We start from the raw sequence: 23,915 nt of genomic DNA on the forward strand, positions 1-23,915 counted from the left end.
CCTAGCCTATCCCCAACGGAAGCTTTATCGGGGTGCACCTCAGCCTAGTCCTCCCCTTGCCTATCCTCAGCGGAAGCTCTGTCGGAGTGCCACCTCAGCCTAGTTCTCCCCTAGTCTATCCTCGGTGGAAGCTCTGTCAGAGTACCACCTTAACCTAGCCCTCCCCTAGCTTATCCCCAGTAGAAGCTCTACTGGAGTGCCATCTCACCCTAAGCTCAGAAATATCTTTCCCTAGCCGAAGCTCTGTCTAAATCCAAATCCAAAAATAGCCTTCCTAAGCAGAAGCTTTGTCCGAATCCAAATCCGAAAGTAACCGTTCCTAGCTAAAACCCTGTCCTAATACCATCACAATCAGCATCTCTCAAAAAAGGAAGTTGGAGGTCAAAACCATCTTCCCCTGAGCTAAGAGAAATTCTAAAGAGAGTTCGAGCTGATACTAATTAGGGACCCACCTCTCCTGACCCAAAACAGGGGTTAAGTTCAGGTACAGTTTTTTAACCCAATTATCATTATGTAGACTTTATATAGACCTTGTCTTAATGTATATAGTAATTTAAATTCAGTCAATATATATATGTGTGATAACTTAGCCATGCATATGGAATAGTAATAATTGTGAAAAATGTTCATTCTTAAGCATCTAGTAAGAAGATCGGTCGAACCAGGTAGATTAGGTGGCTAACGCCTTCCCAATTTTATAACCTGACACTTACCATAAATCTCTAGATTAGACCAAATTTTAGGCCATTTTCTCAGGAATTGGGCCCACCCCAGGTCCTAGGCCTCTAATCCTAAGTGGCGACTCCAAACCCCCATGTGTATGATCTCAATCCCTATATTTGACCATCATCAAACCCCCATCTCAAATGATGAATTTTACACTCTTGTGAAATAGGCCCCCACGTATCTCTGAGTGGTGATACAGTGGTGCAGGGCCCGTAGGGTAAGCACACATGACACGAACCCACCTCCCTCACATAAAAGAGACCCAAAAGAGGATAGAGGAGAGAGGACAGAATCGACAGGCACAAGTCCATTTCTGGCCGTTACCCTCACAGTGGTGACTCCACTAGGAATAAATGTTAAGCTTCCAATACTAGATGCTACCATTAAATGCAAGGACATTTTCCACCACCTTTTGTTTGAAAACATATTTGGCTAACCCCATGTTTGTAATTGTATTCACTAACCGCATCATGCATCGTGCTTGAAGTGAAATCATTTGGTGAGGGACTCCCTATTATGCCCGCACCCTCAGGGAGGTCAGCGAATGTCATGGAGTGTACTCTGAGAACAAATGGTAGCTGCTTCCTATACAAGGGTGTGGGGTACTGTTAAACGGTGAAGATGTTTATAATTGTGCCAGCACCTTTAGGGAGGTCCATGCACTTATTGATATTCTGAGATCGAATAATGATATTCTAGCATTACACTTTTGTGTAAAATCACTCACGGTTCCACCACCCCGTGGCTAGTTGCTTAACCTCATATGTAGTCACGAGTAATGGGCAAGGAAGTCACCCCCTTGATCTCGTACCTACGGTTATATCAAAAGGATCATGTACCTTGCATATATAGATCCTATCAAGGAAGCCTTATCAGTCCTATTGCATCTACTGTATACTCAGCATCATGTAGAAAATAGATGAAGAAGCTAGGAGTGCCACAAGCTAACTGCAGAACTTGTTTGCGGTCTTGATGGAATATGGATCTTGAATGCAACTTTCAGCTTTCGATCAATAGAGATGATGATGGAAACAATCCCCTACTCGAAACCTTGGAAACCCCCACGCGGGAGAGAAGAGGGCTCAATTTTGACTTTTTATATATGAAGGAATCTGGTCATGACCATATAGATGGATAGTGCTCGAAAATACGGTTCTGATGATAGATCATCGGATCTCCCGCAATCATCCCTGGAAAATTACATTTTTTCATACGTATCTCGCGCACACTGATAGGCCTGCTAGATACCTAGAGAAATCCCCTACCTACCCCAAACACCCTAAATTTCATCCCTTACCTACCCAGATAACCCGAAAACATTCCCCTACCTAAAACCCTGTAAACCCTCACGCAGGAGAGAAAAGTGTCCAATTTTGACATTTTATATACGAAGCAATCCGGTCAAGATGACCATACGGATGGATAGTGCTTAAAAGTACGATTCTAATGAAATATGGTAAGTCAAAATCGGACTGTCAGATATCCCATGATCGTCTTCGAAAAAATCCATGACCGCGCATACACTGCACGTGCTGGCCAGTAGGCCAGCCTGCACGCGTGTCTACTGCCCATGGCTCTAGGCTATAACTCGTGCCCCTGTAGGTCATAACATGTGCCCCCACAGGCCCATGCTTATGCCCCCTCTACCCATGCCCGTGCCCCTTAGCTAGCTGCTGGCCACAGCACATGGCTGCTGCCCATGGCTACAGCACATGGCTGCTACCCATGGTTACAGCACATGCTTTCTCCCCATGCATACTGCCCTAACCAGCCTTGTGTGTTGCGCACCCATGCCACTCATGCCACTACCCACATGCCACGCACTGCACACCCATGACATTACCCGTATTGCCTACCCTCCTATCTGGCCATACCCTGTGCACTTCAGCCTAATCTTGTGCGCCGCCGATAATGGTCGAGATTGGTTTTCCACCTGCCCAGTGGGTGAAGAGATTCCCTCTTCATCCACTTGAGACCTTCACCCACTTGAGACCAAAATCCCACTTTGTTGGCTAAGGATTCTCTCTCCCAAAAACCCTCTTTTACCTATTGGATAAAAGCCCGTTTCACCCATTTTTGCCCAAGAACCCCTTTTGCCCATTAAATAAAAGCATACCTCACCCATTTTAGTCCGAGAACATTCTTTTGTTCATTGGATAAAATTCTCCTTCCTTCTCATTGGTCCATAAAACCTATAAATACCCCCTCTTTTAGAGTTTACACACCAAACAACCCCACCTCACTCTATAGTAGTGAAGCTCTGCCCTATCTCCTCCCCTCCCCCTCTTGATTTTCTTCTGGTTTTCGGAGCGATCTTGGTCAAGATCCAAAATCTTATTCGGATCTTCAAAGTGTTCTTTGGGACTTTGAAGATCTTCAATCCAAGTTCTAATCCAATTTTTGCCAAAAATAGTATGTTCTTCAACCCCCTCCTTTGAGTGTTCTTGAATTTTACTAGAAATAGAAATCCCTCCCCCCTTGAGGTTCTTTGGGTCTACCAAGAGATCTTTATCAAGATCCGAAACTCTGTTCGGATATTCAAAGTGTTCTTCGGGGCTTTAGAGATCTTCAATCCATTTTTAAGTCAATCCATTTCTTTCCAAAAATACTAGTTCCTAACGGAAGCCCTATCCGAGTGTCCCTGGAATGTTTTCAAAAATAGCCATTCCCAGCAGAAGCTCTACCAGAGTGCCACCTCAGCCTAGCCTCCCCAGCCTATCCCCAGTGGAAGCTCTGTCGGAGTGCCACCTTAGCCTAGTCCTCCCATAGTCTATCCCCAGCAGAAGCTCTGTCGGAGTGCTACGTTAGCCTAGCCCTCCCTTATTATACCCCCAGTGGAAGCTCTACCAGAGTGCCACCTCATCTTAAGCTCAGAAATATCCTTCCCTAGTCGAAGCTCTATCCGAATCCAAATTCTGAAATAACCTTCCCTAGCCGAGGCTCTGTCCGAATCCAAATCCAAAAGTAGTCGTTCCTAGCCGGAACCTTGTTCGAATACCATCATAGTCAGCATCTCTCAAGAAAGGAAGTTGGAGGACAAGACCATCTTTCCCTAAGCTAAGAGAAATTCTAAAGAGAGTTCGAGCTGATACTAATCAAGGGCCCACCCTTCTTGACCCGAAATTGGGGTTAAGTTCAGGTACAGTTTCTCAACCCAATTATCATCATGTAAACTTTATATAGACCTTGTCTTATTGTATATAGTAATTTAAATTTAGTCAATGTATATATGTGTGATAACTTAGCCATGCACGTGGAATAGTAATAATTGTGAAAATATTCGTTCTTAAGCATCTAGTAAGAAGACCGGTCGAACCGGGTAGATTGGGTGCCTAACACCTTCCCAATTCTACAACCTAACACTTACCCTAAATCTCTGGGCCACATTAAATTTTGAGCCATTTTCTCAGGAATTGGGCCCACCGTCGGGTCTTAGGCCCATAATCCTATGTGGTAACTCCAAAACCCCATATGTATGATCCCAATCCCCATATTAGACCATCATCAAACCCCCATCTCGAATGATGAATTTTACACTTCTGCAAAATAGGCCCCCATATATCTCTGAGCGGCGATACGGTGGTGTGGGGTTTGCAGGGTAAGCACACATGACACAAACCGCCTCCCTCATGCGAAAGAGACCCAAAAGAGAGGAGAGAGGATGGAATCGAAGCGCAGAAGTCCATTTCTAGCCGCTACCCTCACAAGTTGCCAGCGAGACAATTCCATGTTATTTTTTGCTTTCTTTTGGTAAATTGAAGTGCTTTGTTTGTTTTGTTTTTTTTTTTTTTTTTTTTTTCTTTTATTGAATTCCTGAGAAGAACAGCTTGCAATAATAGTTGTATTAGTGGAGGTCCCCAGGCCTCACTGTATGATAAAGATAGGTTTTGCCATGTAGCAGTACCTCAGGAATTGACCTGAGCAACCCTAGATCCCTGCCGGTAAGCTCACACAAAAAAAAAATAAGAAAAAAATTTTCCTTTTCTGTTTGTGGCGCATCTTATTCTAGTTGTGGATAGTGTTCTGTTACATGAGTGCTGAGTGGGTACGTAATAGTGTGAATAGGTTAGAAAGAAGAGATCCTACAAGTAGTGACCCTATACATTTGCTGCTCTCTTTAAAGCCTTCAATATGGGAGACCAACAGCAAAACCCTCCACCTAAATCTTTAAAAGATAGGTTCTACCCTGCTAGAACAACCCAACCTTCCTGTATAGTTCTACCACAAGCCCAAGGCAATAATCTTGAGCTCAAATCTCAGTACAATACTATGTTACCCCACTTCTATGGGCTGCCCTCTAAGGATGCATACCTATTCCTTAGAGAATTTGAGGAGGTTTGTGTTCTGATTAAGGTCCAACAGTTGACTGATGATGCTGTAAAATTAAGGTTCAAAAATTTTGCGCTCAAGGACCAAGCTAAGAAATAGCTCTATGATCTGCCTACCAATTCCATTGCCACATCTCTATGATCTGCCTACCAATTCCATTACCACATGGGATGGGTTTACTATAGCCTTCCTGAAAAAGTTCTACCCTTTGTATAAAACCAAGAAACTTAGGAGTGAGATTCTTCAATTCAGGCAGAAACTTAGTGAGTCGTTCTCCAAATTTATAGAGAGATTTAAGGATCTCCTTTAGGAATGCCCTTACCATGGAATTGATACATGGCAACTTTATCAAATCATTTATGAGGATATTGATTATTAGACCGAGTAATTGTTAGAGTCCATATGCCCTAAAGGCTTTACATCTTTTATAGATGAAGACGACGCTTGGAACTTTTTACTTGAATTGGCTAAGAAAATCAGAGAATGGGAGTCTACTCAAGAAATTGAGAGGAAAAATAAGGGTTACCTTAGAGAAAGTGTTGTATCCAAAGAGGTTCAACTTGAGAGTCTTATCAAGAGACTTAGAGCCAAAGTAGTCAAAGGACCTACCCAACTGAACCAAATAAATCATTTTGTGCCTATGTGTAGTTGGTGCCAATCTTCCACACATGTGATAGAGGAGTGCCCTAATATTTTTCATGTGAATGATTGAATATAGGTCTTGAAAATGTGAATACCATGTCCCAAAACAACCCTTATGATCAGACCTATAATCCAAGATGGAGGAACCATCCTAACTTCAATTGGAATCAAGCCAATAATCAAGTAGGTTTTAATTTTCAACCCTTGAGTCAAGGGTAGCTTGTTCCCCAACAAGCCAATAGTCAAGTAGGTCCTAATTATCAACCCTTGAGTCAAGGGCAGTTTGTTTCCCAACAAGCTAATAATCAAGTAGGTCCTAATTCTCAACCCTTGAGTTAAGGGCAGTTTGTTCCCCAACAAGCCAATCAAAGGAATATGCCCCCAATCAGTAGAACAATTTTAGGATCCCCACTCAATCTGCTATTCCACCACCTCCTGTAAATATACCTCCAAGATTCATAAGAGGAGGTGGTGATTTGGCTAGGCTTTCTTCTTTAGAGAAAAGTATGGAACTTCTCATGAGTACTTTCATGACAAGCCAATATAACATAGAGAAGCAAATCTCCTGACTTACTAATGTTTTGCATGAAAGGGAGAAAGGGAAGATGCCTCGTCAGCCTAAACCAAATCCCAAGAATGTGAATATGAATCATCAACCAGTTCCAAATCAGTTGAATTCAATTCAAAAGAGTCCACAATAAGAGCCCTCCAACAAATGTAATGTTGTTTATGTTCTTAGGAGTGGCCGAGAGTACCAACAGAGTGTTCCTAAATCTTTTCCATCTATTACTCTTGTTAACTCTCCTTCTGTTGAGGACACAAGTGTGCCTCTTATTCTAGGTTCATCTGATGAACCTAAGGCAACTAAAGATGATTTGGTTGAGAAAACCACACATGATTCTTCTGAAAAAGAGAAAAATCTTAACAGTGCTTATGTTCCTCCTGTCCCCTTTCCTAATCGATTGGTAAATAAAAAGAAAATTATTTTCATAGAAAAAATTTTAGAAGTCTTCAAAAAGATAGAAGTGAACATCCCTCTTTTGGATGTCTAATCCCAGATCCCCGTCTATGCAAAGGTCCTAAAAGATTTGTGTACTCACAAGCGTATCACTAGTGTGCCCAAAAAAGTATTCTTGGAAAGCATCGTTAGTTTCATAATTACTCAGCCTATAGCCGCCAAGTATAAGGATCCAGGGAGTCTTACCATAGCTTGTGTCATAGGAAACACCTTCATTGAGCATGCCTTACTTTCACCATAGCGCAAGTGTGAATTATTTACCTTACCATGTGTATAAGCAACTAGGATTGGGAGAATTGAAAGCCATTAGAACTACTCTTCACTTAGCAGATAGGTCTATTAAGATCCCTAAAGGGATGGTTGAGAATGTCTTACTTAAAGTTGATGAATTTTTATTCCTTGTTGATTTCATTGTTTTAGGCACCCAACCAGTTGCCAATTATTCTTGGTAAACCATTTCTTGCAAACAAATCCCCATGAGAAGGAAGTTCATATGATCTAGGAAATTTCAGATTCTATTGAGATAAATTTTGATATTGATTTTGATTCTGAATTTCAAGAGTATATAGAATAATTGTGTGATTTTGATGAAGAAATTATGTCTGAGGTTTGGAGTCACCAACCACCTATAGAGCCCTTAGAACCCCCTTCCAATTCTATTCCCAAACATTCTATAGTGGAGCTCCCTAAGCTAGATCTTAAGGAGTTGCCTTCTGATTTGAGGTATGCTTTCCTAGGGCCTAACCAGACTCTTCCAGTAATAATTTCTTTAGATTTAACTTCTAGCCAGGAAGAAGAATTACTTAAAGTATTAAAATATAATAAGAAAGCCCTAGGTTAGACCATGGTTGACATCAAAGGAATTAGCCCTTCTATTGTTCAACATCATATTCATCTCATTAAGGGGTCTAAACCTTCAACAGAACCCCAAAGGAGAGTTAACCCAGTGATGAAGGAAGTCATTCAAAAAGAAATTCTAAAGTGGATGGATAATGAGATCATTTATTATATTTTTGACAGATCATTTATTATGTTTTTGACAGGGGCAAGCATTTTTCAATAGATCATTTGAGGCCCTCTTGAAGAAATATGGAATCAGCCATAAGTTAAATCTCTTCATTGAGTTGTCATCTTCTGCTTTGGAAGAGGTCATGGATCTCCATGAACCTTTTTACATAAATAACTAACTCTTTTCCAGGTATAACATAACCCCCTTGCATTGTCTTTGCTTTTAATTCTTTATATACATTGAGGACATTACATGACTTAAGTGTGGGGGAGGAAAACTAGTTTCTTTTTGTTTTTTACCCTTTGTTTGTGTTTTTTTTTCTTTTTGTTTTTGAGCTTGCTAAGGATGAAATTCTACTTTGGCTTTTGGCTAATGACCATACCATTCGGTTGCTTGATGTATGAAAGTAATAATTTTGATTATGGCACCCATCTTAAACACATAAAAGCCCTGTTGAGAAAAAAGAAACAAGCCTGTGTCTTGAGATGGGGCTCTCTTTTGAAAAATAAGAAACCTTTGTTTTACGGTGTTGGACCATATGTAAGTCTGTGGGTTCTTTGTACTCTTGATTTTGAGTTGAGACATTTTTTTTTTTAATTTGGCATGTGTTAACAAATACATAATTTTAAATGAAGTGTTGAAAGTGATACAAATGAAAAGTAAGAGTTGATTTCCTTAGAACTAGACAGGGCATTGCACCTCAGGATGCATGGTGTCTTGATCGAATTCCTAGGGAGGAAACTTCTGAAAGAACTCTAGTATCACTGTCTATATAGGCATATGTAAAAATTGAAGCTACATAGTAATTTAGGTGTTTGGTGTTTTCTCCACCATGTCATTCAGGCCAATAGTAGTGGAGTAGGATAGAGTTTATTATGAAAAAAAAAAAGAAAATCACATAGCAGGAAAGTATGTGTAAATTTCATCAATGCCTTGGTAACATGTTTGGTAAAAAACACTCCAATGGCTTAATCCTTGGTTTCCTATTACTTCACAAGTGGTCTTACCTTAAGATAAGGATGTTTTGGAAGAGACAATGTGAGTTCAAAATTAAAAAAATATGCTTGTGCTTGAACTCGATATGGGGTAATAAAAATTCAGGTGTGGGGATCCCTAGATCAAGTGTAAAAGGAATTATCTTTGCTCCGGATCAGTATGGCCCTTACTTTAGCCAAGGTTGGCATTTGTTTTTTAAATTTTGGGTGTGTATTCACTACTAACACCCACAAGACACAACTCGTCCTCTAGGGGTGACCTAGTGGTTTAAAGGCTTATTGCACATGCTAAGTGCAACTGTGATTCCTACGAAAGTGAGTTAGGTTTTTTATTTTTATTCTTTTTTTTTTTTTTTTTTGCTCGAGGACTAGCAAAGTCTAAGTGTGGGAGAATTCTGATGAGCACATTTATGTGTGAAATCTAGGGTATAAAAGCATGCATTTTTACATACTTAGAATGGAGCTACCTTGGGTTTTACTCTCTTTTTGTAGATTTTGAATTTTAAAGGCCTTAAGGAATATCGGGGGCCATATCTCTAATTTTACATATAAAGAGGTCCATTTTCTTTTCATGGCTGCGAAGAGGATGAAATTCTAAGCAAGATGGATGTGTTGCATTAAAAGTACGCATTCATTTTGACACCCATACACGTAATTATTCTTCCCGAGCCAGAAAAAGAACAATAGACCAGAACTAAACCGAGATGTAGGCCAACCCATCTGCAGTTGTCCCAAGGGTGCAAAAAAACATTCTAAATGCAAACAAGGATTGATGGATCCCCCTTGAGTAATTGAAGATTCTTTTTTTTTTTTTTTTTTTGTTAACAACTACTTAATGTAGTTGGTGAATTGTGGTGTGAAAAAATCCCATATTAACCAGGAGGTCTTAAGTTCGAACCTCTTGACTGTTTTTATTTTTTTTTCTCTCCTATTTTCCAACCACTTAAAGACCAAGAGCATGGAGGAGATCTCCCATTAAATTAGAAGATTGGTCAAAGCAAAGCAAGAGGAATTCTGCCAGCGGGTTTCTTGTGCAAGAAGAGAGAGAAAAAGGAAAAAAATAAAAAAGAGAAATAAATCGTCTCCCTCCTCCACATCATCAAAAAAGATGTCCAAATCTTCAAGCAAGCAGAGCAAATCATCCAAAGCTCACAAGTTTGAAGGAGAGAGAAAAGGAGAGGAAAAATAGGAAATAAGAGAGAAAATATAAAGACGAACCTTTGTGGGAAGGCTGAAGAGAGTAAGGACCACATCTTCCTGCAGTGTCCTTTCTCTGTTTCTATTTGGGAACAATTTCTCCATTGTTTTGCGATGGTATGGAAAGGTTTCTAGTCCATAGAGGCACTCCTCCAGTGGTGGAAAAGAAGATCTCGTATTCTCAATATTAAGAAGCCATGGAGGCTGGGTTTCACTATTATTTCCTATCATATTTGGTAGGAGAGGAATAAAAGAGACACGAGAATAAAGCAAGGCAAGGAGGCTATGTGTTTGAAAGCATTAAGCAGAAGATCATGCTCTACAACAATGGCATAAGTGATAAGGTGCGGTCGGTCTTTGACATTTCTTGTTGTAGGAAACTGGGATTGACAATCAAAAGCCCCTCTCCATTCCCCCCCTTGAGGTTCACTGGTGCAAACCTCCCCTAGGTTGGATCAAGATCAACTTGGATGGTAGCTCTCTTGGCAACCTAGAAATGCTAGCGTAGGAGGAGTCCTTCAAAACAGTGAAGGCCAGGTTATTGACTCTTTTAGTATCTTTGGTCAGAAAGATATATGAAGTAGAGTTTAAAGCGGTCTTGGAGGGAATTTCCTTGGCCAAGAATTTGAATGGCAGGGTTTTAAGATTGAGTCGGATTCAGCTTCAGTTGTCTCAGCGATCCAAAGGAGACAGATCCCCTGGTTTGTGCTTAAAAAATGGATGTCTTCCATTCACTTCTTGGAGTCTATTCAATGGAAGATATCACATTGCTTATGTGAAACCAATGTGGTGGCAGATTTTCTGGCAAAGAAAGCCTTTAAATCTGGAGTCTCAGTTTTCTCTGTGGTGCTTTTAGACCATATAGTGTCTGAGATAGCTTTTGACGCTTCGGACAGGCACCGGTTTCGATTCTGCTAGGCCTTTTGCTAGCTCTCTCTACTGATGGCCATGTCGAAGGTAGAGTTTGCTAGTTGGCCTAATGGTTTCAGCCTTGTTCTTCTATTTTCTTGGATTTTTGTATTCCCTTTTATTTTTTAATAATATCATCCTTCTAACAAAAAAAAAAATAAAGAGAAAATCATTGGGTCTCGCATCTTGCATAATTTTCTTCTTCTCTCCCCTCCACATCATCACCTCAATCTAAAAAAAAAATCCTACCTTTTAGAAACCCAATTCGTTGGATTTTTTCTCCCCTTCCCTATAAATAAGAATCATTTAAGAAAGGGAGGCACTTCTCTTCTTAGAGTTTTTTTTTTTTTTTTTAGTTGCTCTCTCTCTCTCTCTCTCTCTCTCCCCTTAGTTCTAGTTTTAGTTTTTTGCTATTAGACACTTTTGTAATCCTATTTTATTTAATGAATGCAAGCACTTGTTCTTTGATTTAGTCTTTTAATTTTATGTTTATGCAATTGAATTTGTAATTTTTAAGTTCTAGTTCTAGGTGACAAGAACAAGCTGTGGAGCATCTCCTTTCAAGTTCAAGTAAGTAGGCTTCTAAGTAGTCTTCTCACCCCCCCCCTCTTATTCTCTCTTTTTACTACCCTTTCATTCTTAAATTAGGTTTTAAATTTTCAGTTTTATATTATTGCTCTCCCTTTCCCCCAAGGTTCATAGCCAGATTATGCGTTGGCTTTGCCCCTCTCTAGCTATGGAACCATCTTTTTATTTTGATTATATATATTGCATCCCTTCTCCTAAATTTAAGTAGAAAAGTCATTGTAAGAGTACTCTCTGGTCAAGTAGGGAAGCTCGTATTATTTATGGTGCATCCCTCAGGCTAAGTAGAGATGCCTACTTGTGTGCCTCCCTCTAGCTTTTTCCCTTTTCATTTTTTTTATTTATTTTTCAGCACTTTACTTTCAATTATTTACTTTTAAATTATGTGGCTTAAGTATTTAAATTCCTTGATGATGAATGGTTAGGGTTAGATGCGAATGGTTAGTCGTTCAATTTTTATTGCAATTTCAATTCCAATTTCCCTAGATGTGTTGGTTAGGATGCTTTTAGATGCATTTGTGTTAGCATGGTAGTTAGAAGTAGATCACCATAATCAATCATTACACTTTCACATTACTAAAAGAAGCTTAAAATAAAATGGTTGGTCTCCTTATGTTCGACCCGTTAACTACACTGATCCGTACACTTGCAGTTACTTTTTAAATTCAAATAGGTCATTTTTTGGAGGCAAATCTACCAAACTCCAAGTGTCATGGGTCAAGAGAGCATCCATATCAATATCTATGTAGCTTTCCATCCATGAAGATGGAGATCTTCAATATGATTTTTGGGGATAATATGAGTAGACAAATATAGGGCGAGACTATGAATAGGAGATGGAATATGAGACAAAGAAACAAAGTTATCTATAGGATATACAACCATGGAATTTTGAGTACATGAATATATACCTTTACGAAGAGCAACTGGTAAGTCATCAAAAAATAAAAAACTAGGAGCTCCACCAAGGAAAGAATCTGGTATAGGAGGTGAAGCATGTGGAGTAGGTATCACCGCACTAGGCTGGCCCAACTTATCCCGTCGCTAATAGATTTGCAAAGGCAGTGTAGTGCTAACATTGGGATCATCAGAGAAAGGGACCAAAGAGGGAATTGGGACAGTAACAAGAGTGATCCACTCATCCCTAAATAATAGGTTTGATGAGGAAAATAAGGAGTGCCCTCAAGGAATGACACATCAGCACTAACAAAGTACTTATGAGTGACTGGGTCATAACATTAGTAACGCTTTTTGAGTATGAGGATAACCTTGAAAAATGCGTTTAGCAAACCTATGGGACAACTTATTAGACTGTGAATATAAATTGTGAACAAAGCACACACAACAAAAAACTCGAGACGGTAACGAAAAAGTGGGTAAACCAAGAAAAACAATATAAAACGGAGATTGATTAGTAAAGACAGAAGAAGCATGCAATTAATCAAATAGCAGGTATTTAAGACCCCATCACACTAAAAATGCTTCGGAACATGCATGTGAAACATAATAGCACATGCTACCTCTAACAAATGTCTATTTTTTTTTTTAGTTTGCTAGTCCATTCTGTTTTGGAGTGTAGAAATAGCTAGTTTGGTGAATCACATTGTAAGTAACATAAAAATAAAAAATTTCATTTTGAACATATTCTAAAGCATTGTGAGAATGAAAAAACCTTAATAGGGGTAACAAATTGAGTTTTTTTTTCATTATAAAAATTCAGAAACATTGATAAAAATTTGAAGCAATCTTTTAAAGGTACAACCAAGTAATACGAGAATGATTGTCCACAAGTGTCACAAAATATCTGAACCCATTCCTATTGCTAACCCCATAAGGACCCTAACTATCTAAGTGGACTAAAGAAAATGAAGTAGGATTACGAGCCACCAAACGAGAAGGAAGAAAAGCACGATGATGCTTTCTCAATTCACAGGCTTCACATTCCATATTAGGAATTGACTTAAAAATAGAATATAAAAGTTTGAGCCTAATGGAAGATGACCTAACCGACAATGCCACTAGAAAGGAGTGACACTACTAATAGCAGTAGCAATAGTGAAAGAATTAGGGGCACCATAGTAGAGGTAGTACAACCCATCTTTTTCACACCCTCCACTAATCATCTTCCTCATGTGAAGATCCTGAAAGACACAGTAAGAGGGAAAAAATGTCATTGAACAGTTTAATGATTTAGTTAATTGACTAACTAAAATAAGACTTAAGGAAAATTTAGAAACATGTATACAAAGGAAAGATTTATTGAGAATGTAGGTGATACTATACCATGACCAGAAATAGGGGTAGAGGTTCCATTAGCAAGAATGACAGATGAAAAATTGGAGTCAGTAGAAAAGGAATTAAATAATGAAGACTTATCAATCATATGAGCAAAAGCCCCTGAGTCAATAATCCAGGGAGTAGAAGTGGTGGTGAAGAAAGCAGGTGTACCAGCATGGGCTAAAGTGGCAGCTGATATGGAAGGCCCAGTAGATGTCTCAAGACTCTCAAGTGATGCAATAGCTAATTGACGTCATCACAAAGATTGGAAGATAAATCACCTAAAGAAGGTCCTGGTTTAGTATCACTGGAAGACATCATATCAGTAACACCATTTGACATTGTATGATTGGCTAACTAGTGTGGCCACTTTGGCTTACATGCTTGACCAAAATGCCTCAATAGTATGATGAGGTTTCTCGCAATAAGAGCATTGCTAAGAAGAACGATCAGTCTATTGCACCAGACCTACGGCCTCCCCCTAAATAATGGCTTCAACCACATCCACATCTAACGATGAAGGTGGAATTGTCTTTAGATGAGGAACTAGATTTGGCAAAAGGAGTACCAACACGTTGAAGATGGAAATAAGTATCATTAAGTGTAGGAATTGTCTCTCCAGTAAGTAGGTGACATTTAATGGCCTTCAAATCAAGATTCAGCCCAACAAGGAACTTGGATACAAAGAACTCATTCTGTTGGGCCTTAAGTTTCTCAATGTCAGTAGTGAGAGGCTAGAAAACATTCAGCTCTTCAACCATGCCTTTAAAGGTACTGTAGTACTCCTGTAGAGCTTGTTAGATTATCGAAACTAAAACAACTTCTCATAGTGATCATAAATTTGAGTCATATTATTCTCCTGAAAATGTCTCCTTTAGGTCATCCCACTTTTTTTCACTAGAAATCAGAGAATATATTAAGAATAAAAAATGGAAAAATAATTACAATGCCCTCAAGAGGGAAACAAAACTAGGAAGAGAGACTTGAGATCCTACCCCACCTTTGGCATTACCATCAGCAGGGAGAGGACTCAAAGAAAACTCAACCTACACAAAGAAGAAGAGAAAAACTAAATAAATCTGTAGCGAGGGTGAGTGAGAGCGTCCCTCTCAATCTCCATCTGAATTAAGGCAGGACAATAGGACACAGGCTTAGAGGTATCTTGGACAGCAGCAGATTTGGCTAGGTAGTCAGCGACTGGATTGGCTTCACAAAAGCAATGAGTAACCTTCCACTCCATCGTCTCTAGGAAAGGAAAGAGGTTTTTCCACCTTTGAAAGACAAACTAGGGAATCAAACCTCGAGCAAGAAGAGTCACCGTGGCAACTGAATCACTTTCGATCCAAAGACCCTGGATCCTATGACCTCTGGCATGTTCAATGCTAGATATAACAGCGTAGAATTTAGCTTCAAAATTTGTCCGAATGCCAATAGGACTTCTGAAATTTAAAATTATCTCTGCCTTGTCATTTTTTAGAACGCCCCCCAATACTAGCCCTTCCTGGATTCCCTAAGGAACAACCATCTATGTTAAGTTTGAGCCATCCAAAGGGAGGGGCACACCAAAATATTTCTATAGGACCACCTCTTTTACAATGAACTAGAGGGATCTCAATCCACCTTGCGCATAACAAATTTGAAATTGATAAATATTTTCCTGAGAGGACTAGAGAAAGAGCTTTAATCTCACCTTTAACAGTAGCAAGGCATTGCAAAGAGAGCTTGGAGATACCTTCGTACCGCCTTGAGTTTCTCTCCCTCCATAAATAATAGGGAATTAGGACAATCCCTTTGATCCAGGCCTCCTTAAAAGTGATTCTTTTTGAATTTTCCTTCCACCACGTGAAAAGGTCATCAATCCTAGAAAACTCAGGCCAGTGAAGATTGAATAATCACAGAATTGATGCCATAGAGAGTTGGAGTAGGAGCAGTGCAAGAATAGATGATCCAATGATTCTTCTGCAGAGCCACATAAATCACATCTGGAAGCCAACGGAATACCTCTTTTGTTGATCTCATCATCAGTAAGAAGTCTTTTATGGACTAGGCTCCAACCAAAAACAGCTTGACTAGGCTAAATTTTTTATTGCCATAAAAGGGAAAACCAAGAGACCCGTGGGTGTTTTCTTCTGATTTCTTCCCAAGAAAATTTTGTAACGCCTCTGAGGAAGAGAGATTCCAGTGGCAAATATCCCCCTTATCAGAATTATGAATATTCTTAGCTTTCTTAAAAATTTCCTTGAGGTATTTCAAATTCACTAGGGGAAAACACCATCTGTTGTTGCAGATAAAGTCCAAGACATTCATATCCATATAATCAAATCAACACCTATCCAGATTTGAGTCTTTCATAATAGATTTCCCCTCAATCCATTTGTCAAGGAAAATTTTGATTTTGGAACCATTGCCCACCAGCCAAACTTCCACCTTAGATACAAAAGACCAAACCTTTTTCAGACATGGAAGAACTGAAGAAGATTTATAACTTGGCCGGACAGAGCCATCTTTATTAACAAATCTAGACCTGAAGAAATTACTCATAATTGAGTCATCATGCTTAATTTTCCAAGCCAGCTTGCAGAGATAAGCTTTGTTAACATCTCTTAATTTCCCAATCCCCAATCCACCTTCATACTTAGGCTTACACATAGTCTCCATTTAACAGTCTCTTTCTTATGCTTGTCCATATCACTAGACCAAATAAAGTTTCTCATCCACCACTCCACAATTTTGAAGGAATATTGAGGCCCCAATAAATTGCGAAGTTGTGGTTAGGAATACTAGAGATCACTGATCTAACAAGCTCCACCCAAGCTACAAGAGAGATCAGTTTTCCCTTCCAACCTGCCAATTTGGATTTGATTCTATCTATTAAAGGTAGAATGTGCTTTTTGGTCACTCTTCCCATGAAAATTTCAACGTCCAGATATTTTGTTGGAAGACGAGATAGAGAAATTCCTAGGATCTCTGAGATGAATATCACTGATCTGACAAGCTCCACCCAAGCTGCAAGAGAGAGCAATTTTCCCTTCCAACCTACCAATTTGGATTTGATTTTATCCATCAAAGGGAGAATGTGATTTTTGGTCACTCTTCCCTTGAAAATTTCAACGTCCAGATATTTTGTTGGAAGATGAGATGGAGAAATTCCTAAGGTCTCTGAGATGAATAACTTCCTATGAGGTGCCACTTTTCTGAAGAAAATTCTGCTTTTACTTAGGTCGATGTGCTGACCAGAGAATTCTTGATATCTGAGTAAAAATTTGCAAATGTTTGACATATTTTGCAGAAGCATTCATAAACATGAAGATGTTATCAGCAAATAAAAGGTGGGTTAGGGTTAGAGCACCTCTAGGACCCAGGACGGATTTTAAATTACCCTTCTCAATCAGGTTTTTCAGACCTCTACATAATACCTCCTCTGCCAAAATAAACGGAATCGGGAAAATTGGATCACCTTGACGAAGGCCATGACCAAGTTAAAAAAATCCCACAGGGCCCCCATTAACAAGAATAGAGATTCTCAAGGTGGAAAGAATTTCATTAATCCAAGAAATACATTTCTCAGAAAAGCCAAATTTACGCAAAGTAGGATAAAGAAAATCCCATGAGACAGAGTCAAAAGCTTTTTGGACATCAAGCATGAGACCCATACTGCCACCTTTCATAGTAGAGTGTATCAGGTTTGCTAACTCAGAGGCTAGACTTATGTTGGTGGAAATAACTTTTCCCTTTTGGAACACACCATGTTCCTCAGAAATAAGGCGAGGAAGAAACAGACTCACCCTAGAGGCTAGAATCTTAGTAAGGACTTTATAATAAAAATTCACCATGCAGATAGGGCAGAATTTTTCAAGGGAGGAGGCTCCCAAGATTTTGGGAATTAATGTAACGAAATAGTTATTTACCCCCTTGGGGAGCCAACCCACTCTGAAAAAATAACAACATTCTTGATTTCTTTATAGTGTGGAACAACCTCAAGAAAGCTATTGTCAGTATAGCTCGTGGGGGATACAATCCATAAGATCCCAATGAGGAGTGATTGGAGAAGCACCAAGGAAAGACTTATAGAAATCAGAAATATAGTTTGAGAGAGATGGCTACTGAAAGACCCAGGATCCATCCTCTTTTTTTTAAGGCTCGAATCTGGTTACGTGAGCATCTCATCTTCACTGAAAGGTGAAAATATTTGGAGTTGCGGTCTCCCTCTTTCATCCACTTTTTTCTTGCTTTTTCAGAGCACAATTTAGCTTGCAATTTAGAAGCATTGAGAAAAGCTATTTTGGCATCAGCCTCTCTATTAAATCGATCATATGTCATACCTACCAAATCAATTTCTTTCCTAAATAGATTTAAGAGTTATAGATGCGCGATCTACTTCCTTGTCAACATGGGGAAAATTATCTCTTGCCCATGATCTGAGAGTGGCCTTTACATGCTTGAGCTTCTGAGAAAGAATAGATATTGGATCACCTCTAGCTTCAATCTTCCAAGCCTCTTTCATGACAGGAAGAAAACTTTCATCATCCATCCAGAAACCAGGCAAGAGAAATGGGGCATTATGTAGCTTTGGAATCATATTAGAGATGACCAAGAGGGGTGCATGGTCAGAGACTGTACACTAGAGCACTCGTTGGGAACTATTGTTAAAAACATCTATCCATTTTCCATTACAAAAGCTTTGAACAAGAACGGCAAAGACATGGCCTCTACGCCGATTATTTGACCAGTTAAATCTCTTTCCCTGGGAAGGAATAGAGATTAAAGCATAAGAGTCCACCATTGCTTGAAATTTGGTTGCTGAGCTTAAATTAAATCTGCTAGGACCTCTAATATTCGACGATAGAAGAGTGGCATTAAAATCACTTATAATTGACCAGGGAATGGTGGAGAACCCCACCAAACCCAAATCCATCCATAGGTCAATGAACGAAAGACAAGCCAACTTTGCTTCCTAGCCATTCCACAACCACAAAAATCTGCTAGTCTGACATTGAAAAAATAGAGGGACAGCTAATGCCAAGCTTCCATAGGACCCACAAATTAGGCACTTTATCCACACGTTAGTTATGAATAAAGTCTACCTCATATCCTAATTTATTCACCATGAGATAAGGGAACTTACAAGTCAGAACCATAGGCTTAGTGACACAAACAATGTCAAGAGAGTGCTCTCTTAGAAGAGACTTCAAGGCCCTCGCACCTATAACTTTCTTCGCACCATGGATGTTCCAGAATAGAACACGCATTGGGATAATAAAGAAGACTATTAGACATTCTCAGACTTCTTAGTCTAACCACCCCATTTTTTACTTTGCTTGGCTCGCCTGGAAGGGAATGCAATGCCTTTCTCACGAGTAGTGATTGCATTGTCAATACCCTCCACCGTTGGGTAGTTTAAAGCAACCTTATAGTTCCTGACCTCCAACTCTGGGAAGTTTTCAATTAAGTAATCACTTGTAGAAGCATGAGTTCTCATTAGGGGAGCATGCCGACCTCCTCTCAACATATAACCTCCTCTACCACGAGCAGCAACCTCCCTCCGAGGCCTTGACAAAGTGGAAGCACCGCCTGCTTGGACAGTCGTCCCTAGCAGAGCAGGAACATCCTCCAACACCTCCTCTGATGGAGCAACACTCTCTGGATCAGAGTTTGACCCTGACCCTGACCTAGACCTAGACCCAGACTCCTCAGTCTCGTCTTCTTCTATATTTGGAAGGGTAATATTCGGGGAGTCACTAGGAATATTCCTACATTGCCTTCTATACAGGAGAGGATTAGTTTCCAAAACTACTTGGATATCGCCCCCCCTTTTAGCGCCTAGGGAGCAATCCATGGAGCGACTTGAATTTGAATTTGAAATTTGAGGATTGCTTTCCGAAGAAGGATGTCTCCCCTCTAACGAGTTGGCTCAGTCCGAGTCAACTCCATCATCTACATAGGTTGCACCATGGATGGGAGCAGCCTTGTCAACCTCAGCATGCTTCTCATCTTCACTCTTCTTTTGCCGGCATTCCCCTACTAGATGGCCTAAATGCTTGCAATAGCCACAACGACTGATCCTGTCCTCATACACCACCTTTTGTCTGAAACCAAATACCTTCGTAGTTCCTGGTTCCAGCCTCTGAACTTGAATCTCTTCAATACAAGTTGCCAGATCAGATGTGTCCACTTCAACCAGGACTCTAGCAAAGTACCCCATCAGACCTTGCTTGGTTCGATGATCTAAAGCAATCAGACATCCCACAGCCTTTGCTATTGATAAGAGGACATTCTCATGCCTAGTGCATTTTATTAGTTCCTGATTCAGATTTTATTAGCTTTCATTCTCTTTGTACAGTTTTTCTCCTTTTCATCTCTTAATATACATGACCCTTTAGCGAAAAAAAAAAAAGAGGACATTCTCATGCCAGTATTCAAGAGGAAGGTCTGGAAAAAGCACCTATATGAGTTTGGTCTAGACTTGCTTTTCATGAATGTTGAAGTCTGGCTTCCAATGCTGAAATCTAATCAATTGCCCCCTTACTTTAAGTGGACTCCTTTGCCAAACTACAGATTTGTCCCCCTCACATTGAAACTGGAATATGACATATCCCTTTCCCAGAGGGTGCATAATAACCCTTTGACTCAAGTTCTAGTTATCTACAGCCTTTTGTCTCAATTCATCTAAGGAAATCAATCTAAAATTGACTCGTTCGATTAAAGAAAATTAAAATACCTGGCATTTGGATTCATAGTCCTCCTGAGGTATGACAATTCTTTGGATATTGCCTGCTTGAATCAGCTCAGGAAGAGAGTCAATTGCAGGCCAGGATGCATTGGCCGCTGCCCTAGCATTGGATTGTTTTGAGGGATGTCTATCACCCACCGCCTCAGTCTCATGGATAACAAGGCCCCGATTTGGATCCTCCCTTGCATCTCCATTATTTTTCAGACCTTCACCATCTTCACGATTATTCTTCACGACCATCAAGGGCACCATCTTGCTTCTTTCAACTCAATATTTGGTTAATAATGTTGTTGTATTATTCTCTCTAGGTCATCCCACACACCCATAGCAGTGGACTAAAACATAACGTTAGAAGCAATGGTTAATTCCAACTGTTCCATGGCCAGATGAAGATGATATCATTATCTCTCATCCATGAACTATAGCCTTTATTAGCATAAGCAGGAGGATCAGAAGTAATAAACTTGAGCTTATCTTTGGCAATAATATAAACTCTCAAAACCTGAGCCCATGGTAAATAATTAAAGCTCCCTTTGAGCTTGATAGAGATGATTTATACATTCACATGGTCTGTTGTAGAAGTAGTAGACTTGTTCTCAGCCATAGTGAACAACAACCAGAGAAATTTCAAATACATGAGCAAATAGAAAAAATCAATTAACTTTTAAGGTGTTGAAAACCCCAAGGAAGATCAACAAAAACAAAAACCAATAGATCAAAAAGGCAGCAATAGAGAATTGATGCGGGGTTGTAATAAGGAACCAAAAATTGAGTATGCATCACAAAGCAACGAGGCAACAACCATTTATTTAGAACAAAAGATTGAACTTGCAGGGTATTGAGGAAGAAGTAAAAAAATTGATGTCACCTGGTTGGAGAAATCACAAATCATGTGGATTTAACATAGAACAGTGGCATCCATGCATAGAATACCCATATGATCGAAGGAACCAACAACCAGGAAGCATCTAGAAAACATTAATTTTATCCGGTATTTCCTGATAATTTGATTTTTCAAAGAAAAATAATCAATCCTTGCTCCATAGATGTTCAAATTAGCAATCGTAGATAATTATGTAAGTAGATACTAGTACTCCATTGGTGAGAGATTGAGTGTTTAAGCCATAATAGGTGCAGCAATAAGTGGCTGCTCACCAAAGGGTTTCAAAAAAAAAAATTAAAGATCAGCAGAGAAGAGATGAGAAAATTCAGATCTAATTGCAGTCCTTCTGATACCACGTTACAAGTTTAGCATCCTACAACCAGATAAGAGAAGAGGAAGAGAGGAGAGAAGATACGAAGAAAGTTGAGAGGAAGAGGGCTGAGAAGAATAGAGCTTCTTGTTCTTTCTTCTTGTTTTAAGCTCTAAGGCCCTTACACCTTATAAAGAGGATGTGGAGAAGGACAAAGTTTTCCTCCCACCAAACTCTTATCTACCATCATTAGTGCCTACCAAGCTCTCACCTAATATCATTAACGGAGGAGGCTATCACCTATCTACCTATCTTTGACAATTGTGGCAACTTTCCTTTGTTGAAAATGGCTCTCACCTAACATTAACAACGGAGGAGGCTACCACCTAGCTTTGACAATGAAGACAACCCCCTTTGTTGACAATGGTGGGAGACTTACCTAACACTAATAATATTCAAATAACCCTAGAAACTCTACAATCTGGTTGAGGCATTGGCTAGCATGGTCGAGGAGTCATGGGCTTAGCAATATGTGGAGTATGACCCGAATTGTGTCTGCGTTGATTTTATGGGGCACTATGAGGATGATTGACATCATCTTCAATTCTTTTTTATTCTTCTGTGTAATTATGAATTATATTCTCAATATTGTACTCATTGGGTGATGATCTCAGAAACAAAGTCTGTAAATAATTCTGATAGCATCTAGTAGTTCATAAACCTGTAATTACCGTATGGTCTTACTAAATTATATCATTTTTCTTCTTTTGTTAAAATATTTTGTTGGGTTGTGTGTTGTTAAAGTACCGCATCAAGATCCTGAAGGATTAGCTGGCCACCGAATGGTGACCAAATCACATAGCCAAGGCTTTAGACAAGCGAGGCATAACTTTTTTTTTTGCTAAAGGTCACCAAAAGAATATATTAATCAAAGAATGAGGAATTTAAAAAAAAAAAAAAAAAAAAAAAAAAAAAAAAAAAAAAGAAGAAGAAAGAAGTTCTTTGAGAATCGAGGTGTAACACTTGCTAAGTATAGACTGAATCACCCTTTAAATTTATGCAGAAGGAAGAACCTATAAAAGAATATGGAAAACGGTTATTGATTTGAGGTTCATTCTTACAGCTCCATCTGTTTGGAAGAACTCTTCATTGTTGAAGGAACAAGAAAAATAATCAGCTCTTCTAAAATTAAAGCCTAAAAAAAAAAAATAATAATGAAAGAAAGAGCTATAATTTTTTGAATGAACAAGAACAATAATCAGCTCTTCTTCAATTAAAGCACAAAAAAATGATAAAAAAAAAAAAAAAAGAGAGAGATTATAACTTTCATTTGTTCATGCCCATCGCGTTCTTGACAGATTCTGTAGCTCCTTCTGCCTTGGATTTCATTTGCTGACCAGTCTGCAAACAAAATTTATACTGAAAGTCACTAACATAGACAATGAAAGTACATCATATAGAGAGTCCAGAGTGACAAATCCTAGCGATACAATTGCAGTCTCAGAAATCCGGCCTTTTTATCATAGGGTTGGATAACTGTAAAATATCAAGTTAAGTTTGGCTATTGGGAAAATAATTGTGTAAGGGAAAAAGGGTTGAACCTCTTGACATGATTGCTTGGCAGAATTGACTGCATCGGTTCCCTTATCCACCATCTGGTCCCTGCTCATCTGCACGTGAAAGAAAAAAAAAAATCCTCTCATGGACCATACATAACATCATCAAGCACCCATGTGCTAGCATAATATATTCATCATGCTTGGGGTAACACATGCATCATGCAAATTAACATGAAACATTTACTACATTGGTTACCTGAGCATGGGCCTTAGCCTCGCCAGCTTGCTGGCTGAGGTTCTGAGTCTGGGATTTGTCGGCCATCTTTGGTTTCTCTCAACAAACACAATCACAAACACACACGAAAGTTTCATTGACTTCTGGTATGGTGCAGGTTTCTTGGGCCACTTGGGCTAGTCCGCTGGGAATGCGGGACTATAGTCAACTTTGTTCCTACTTAAAGGGTGTAAGGTCAAAGTTTACCATGGTTGTAACATGTGGAACCACTGTCTTACCCTGACCACTAAATCGGTTGAAAGTTTCTTGTTATGGTCTATTTACTTGGGCGCGATTCTCTCTCTAGATTAAGTGCCTTTTGGGTTCTATTCCTGGTCGAATCCACCAAACTAAGCCTTCTTATAGTTTTTTGGTGGCATGCATTAAAATGGAGGACCCTAAACCGAAAATTAAGGCTGCGTTTGTTAGTTATATACAGAAGCATTACTAGCATTTTTTTTTTTTTTGTTTT

General features: G+C 39.4%; 1 protein-coding gene and 1 non-coding gene across 2 annotated transcripts; both read right to left on the reverse strand.

Annotated features, from left to right (window-relative positions):
- Window positions 1-5,278: 5,278 nt before the first annotated feature.
- Window positions 5,279-5,385, reverse strand: LOC122080458. The gene has a single exon (XR_006140752.1). It is a non-coding gene; the product is annotated as a small nucleolar RNA R71 (small nucleolar RNA).
- A 7,708-nt stretch (window positions 5,386-13,093) lies between these two features.
- On the reverse strand, window positions 13,094-21,768 carry LOC122078780. Its single transcript, XM_042644907.1, has 2 exons — window positions 20,406-21,768; window positions 13,094-13,551 (listed from the first exon to the last, which is right to left on the reverse strand). Exons 1-2 carry the CDS (start codon window positions 20,667-20,669, stop codon window positions 13,429-13,431), a joined length of 387 nt encoding a protein of 128 aa, XP_042500841.1. The 5' UTR covers window positions 20,670-21,768; the 3' UTR covers window positions 13,094-13,428.
- Between the last annotated feature and the right edge of the window lie 2,147 nt (window positions 21,769-23,915).

The sequence above is a fragment of the Macadamia integrifolia genome, chromosome 5 (assembly GCF_013358625.1).
Source record: "Macadamia integrifolia cultivar HAES 741 chromosome 5, SCU_Mint_v3, whole genome shotgun sequence".
Lineage (NCBI taxonomy): Eukaryota > Viridiplantae > Streptophyta > Magnoliopsida > Proteales > Proteaceae > Macadamia > Macadamia integrifolia.

What these genes read in the sequence shown, in the direction of transcription:
- LOC122078780 (XM_042644907.1), bottom strand. Translation starts at nt 20,669, where the DNA reads ATGGTGCCCTTGATGGTCGTGAAGAATAATCGTGAAGATGGTGAAGGT. An exon ending in ACTATGAATCCAAATGCCAG is followed by an intron (nt 13,552 to 20,405) that starts GTATTTTAATTT and finishes TGTGTCTTTCAG; the next exon opens with GATCTTCACATGAGGAAGAT.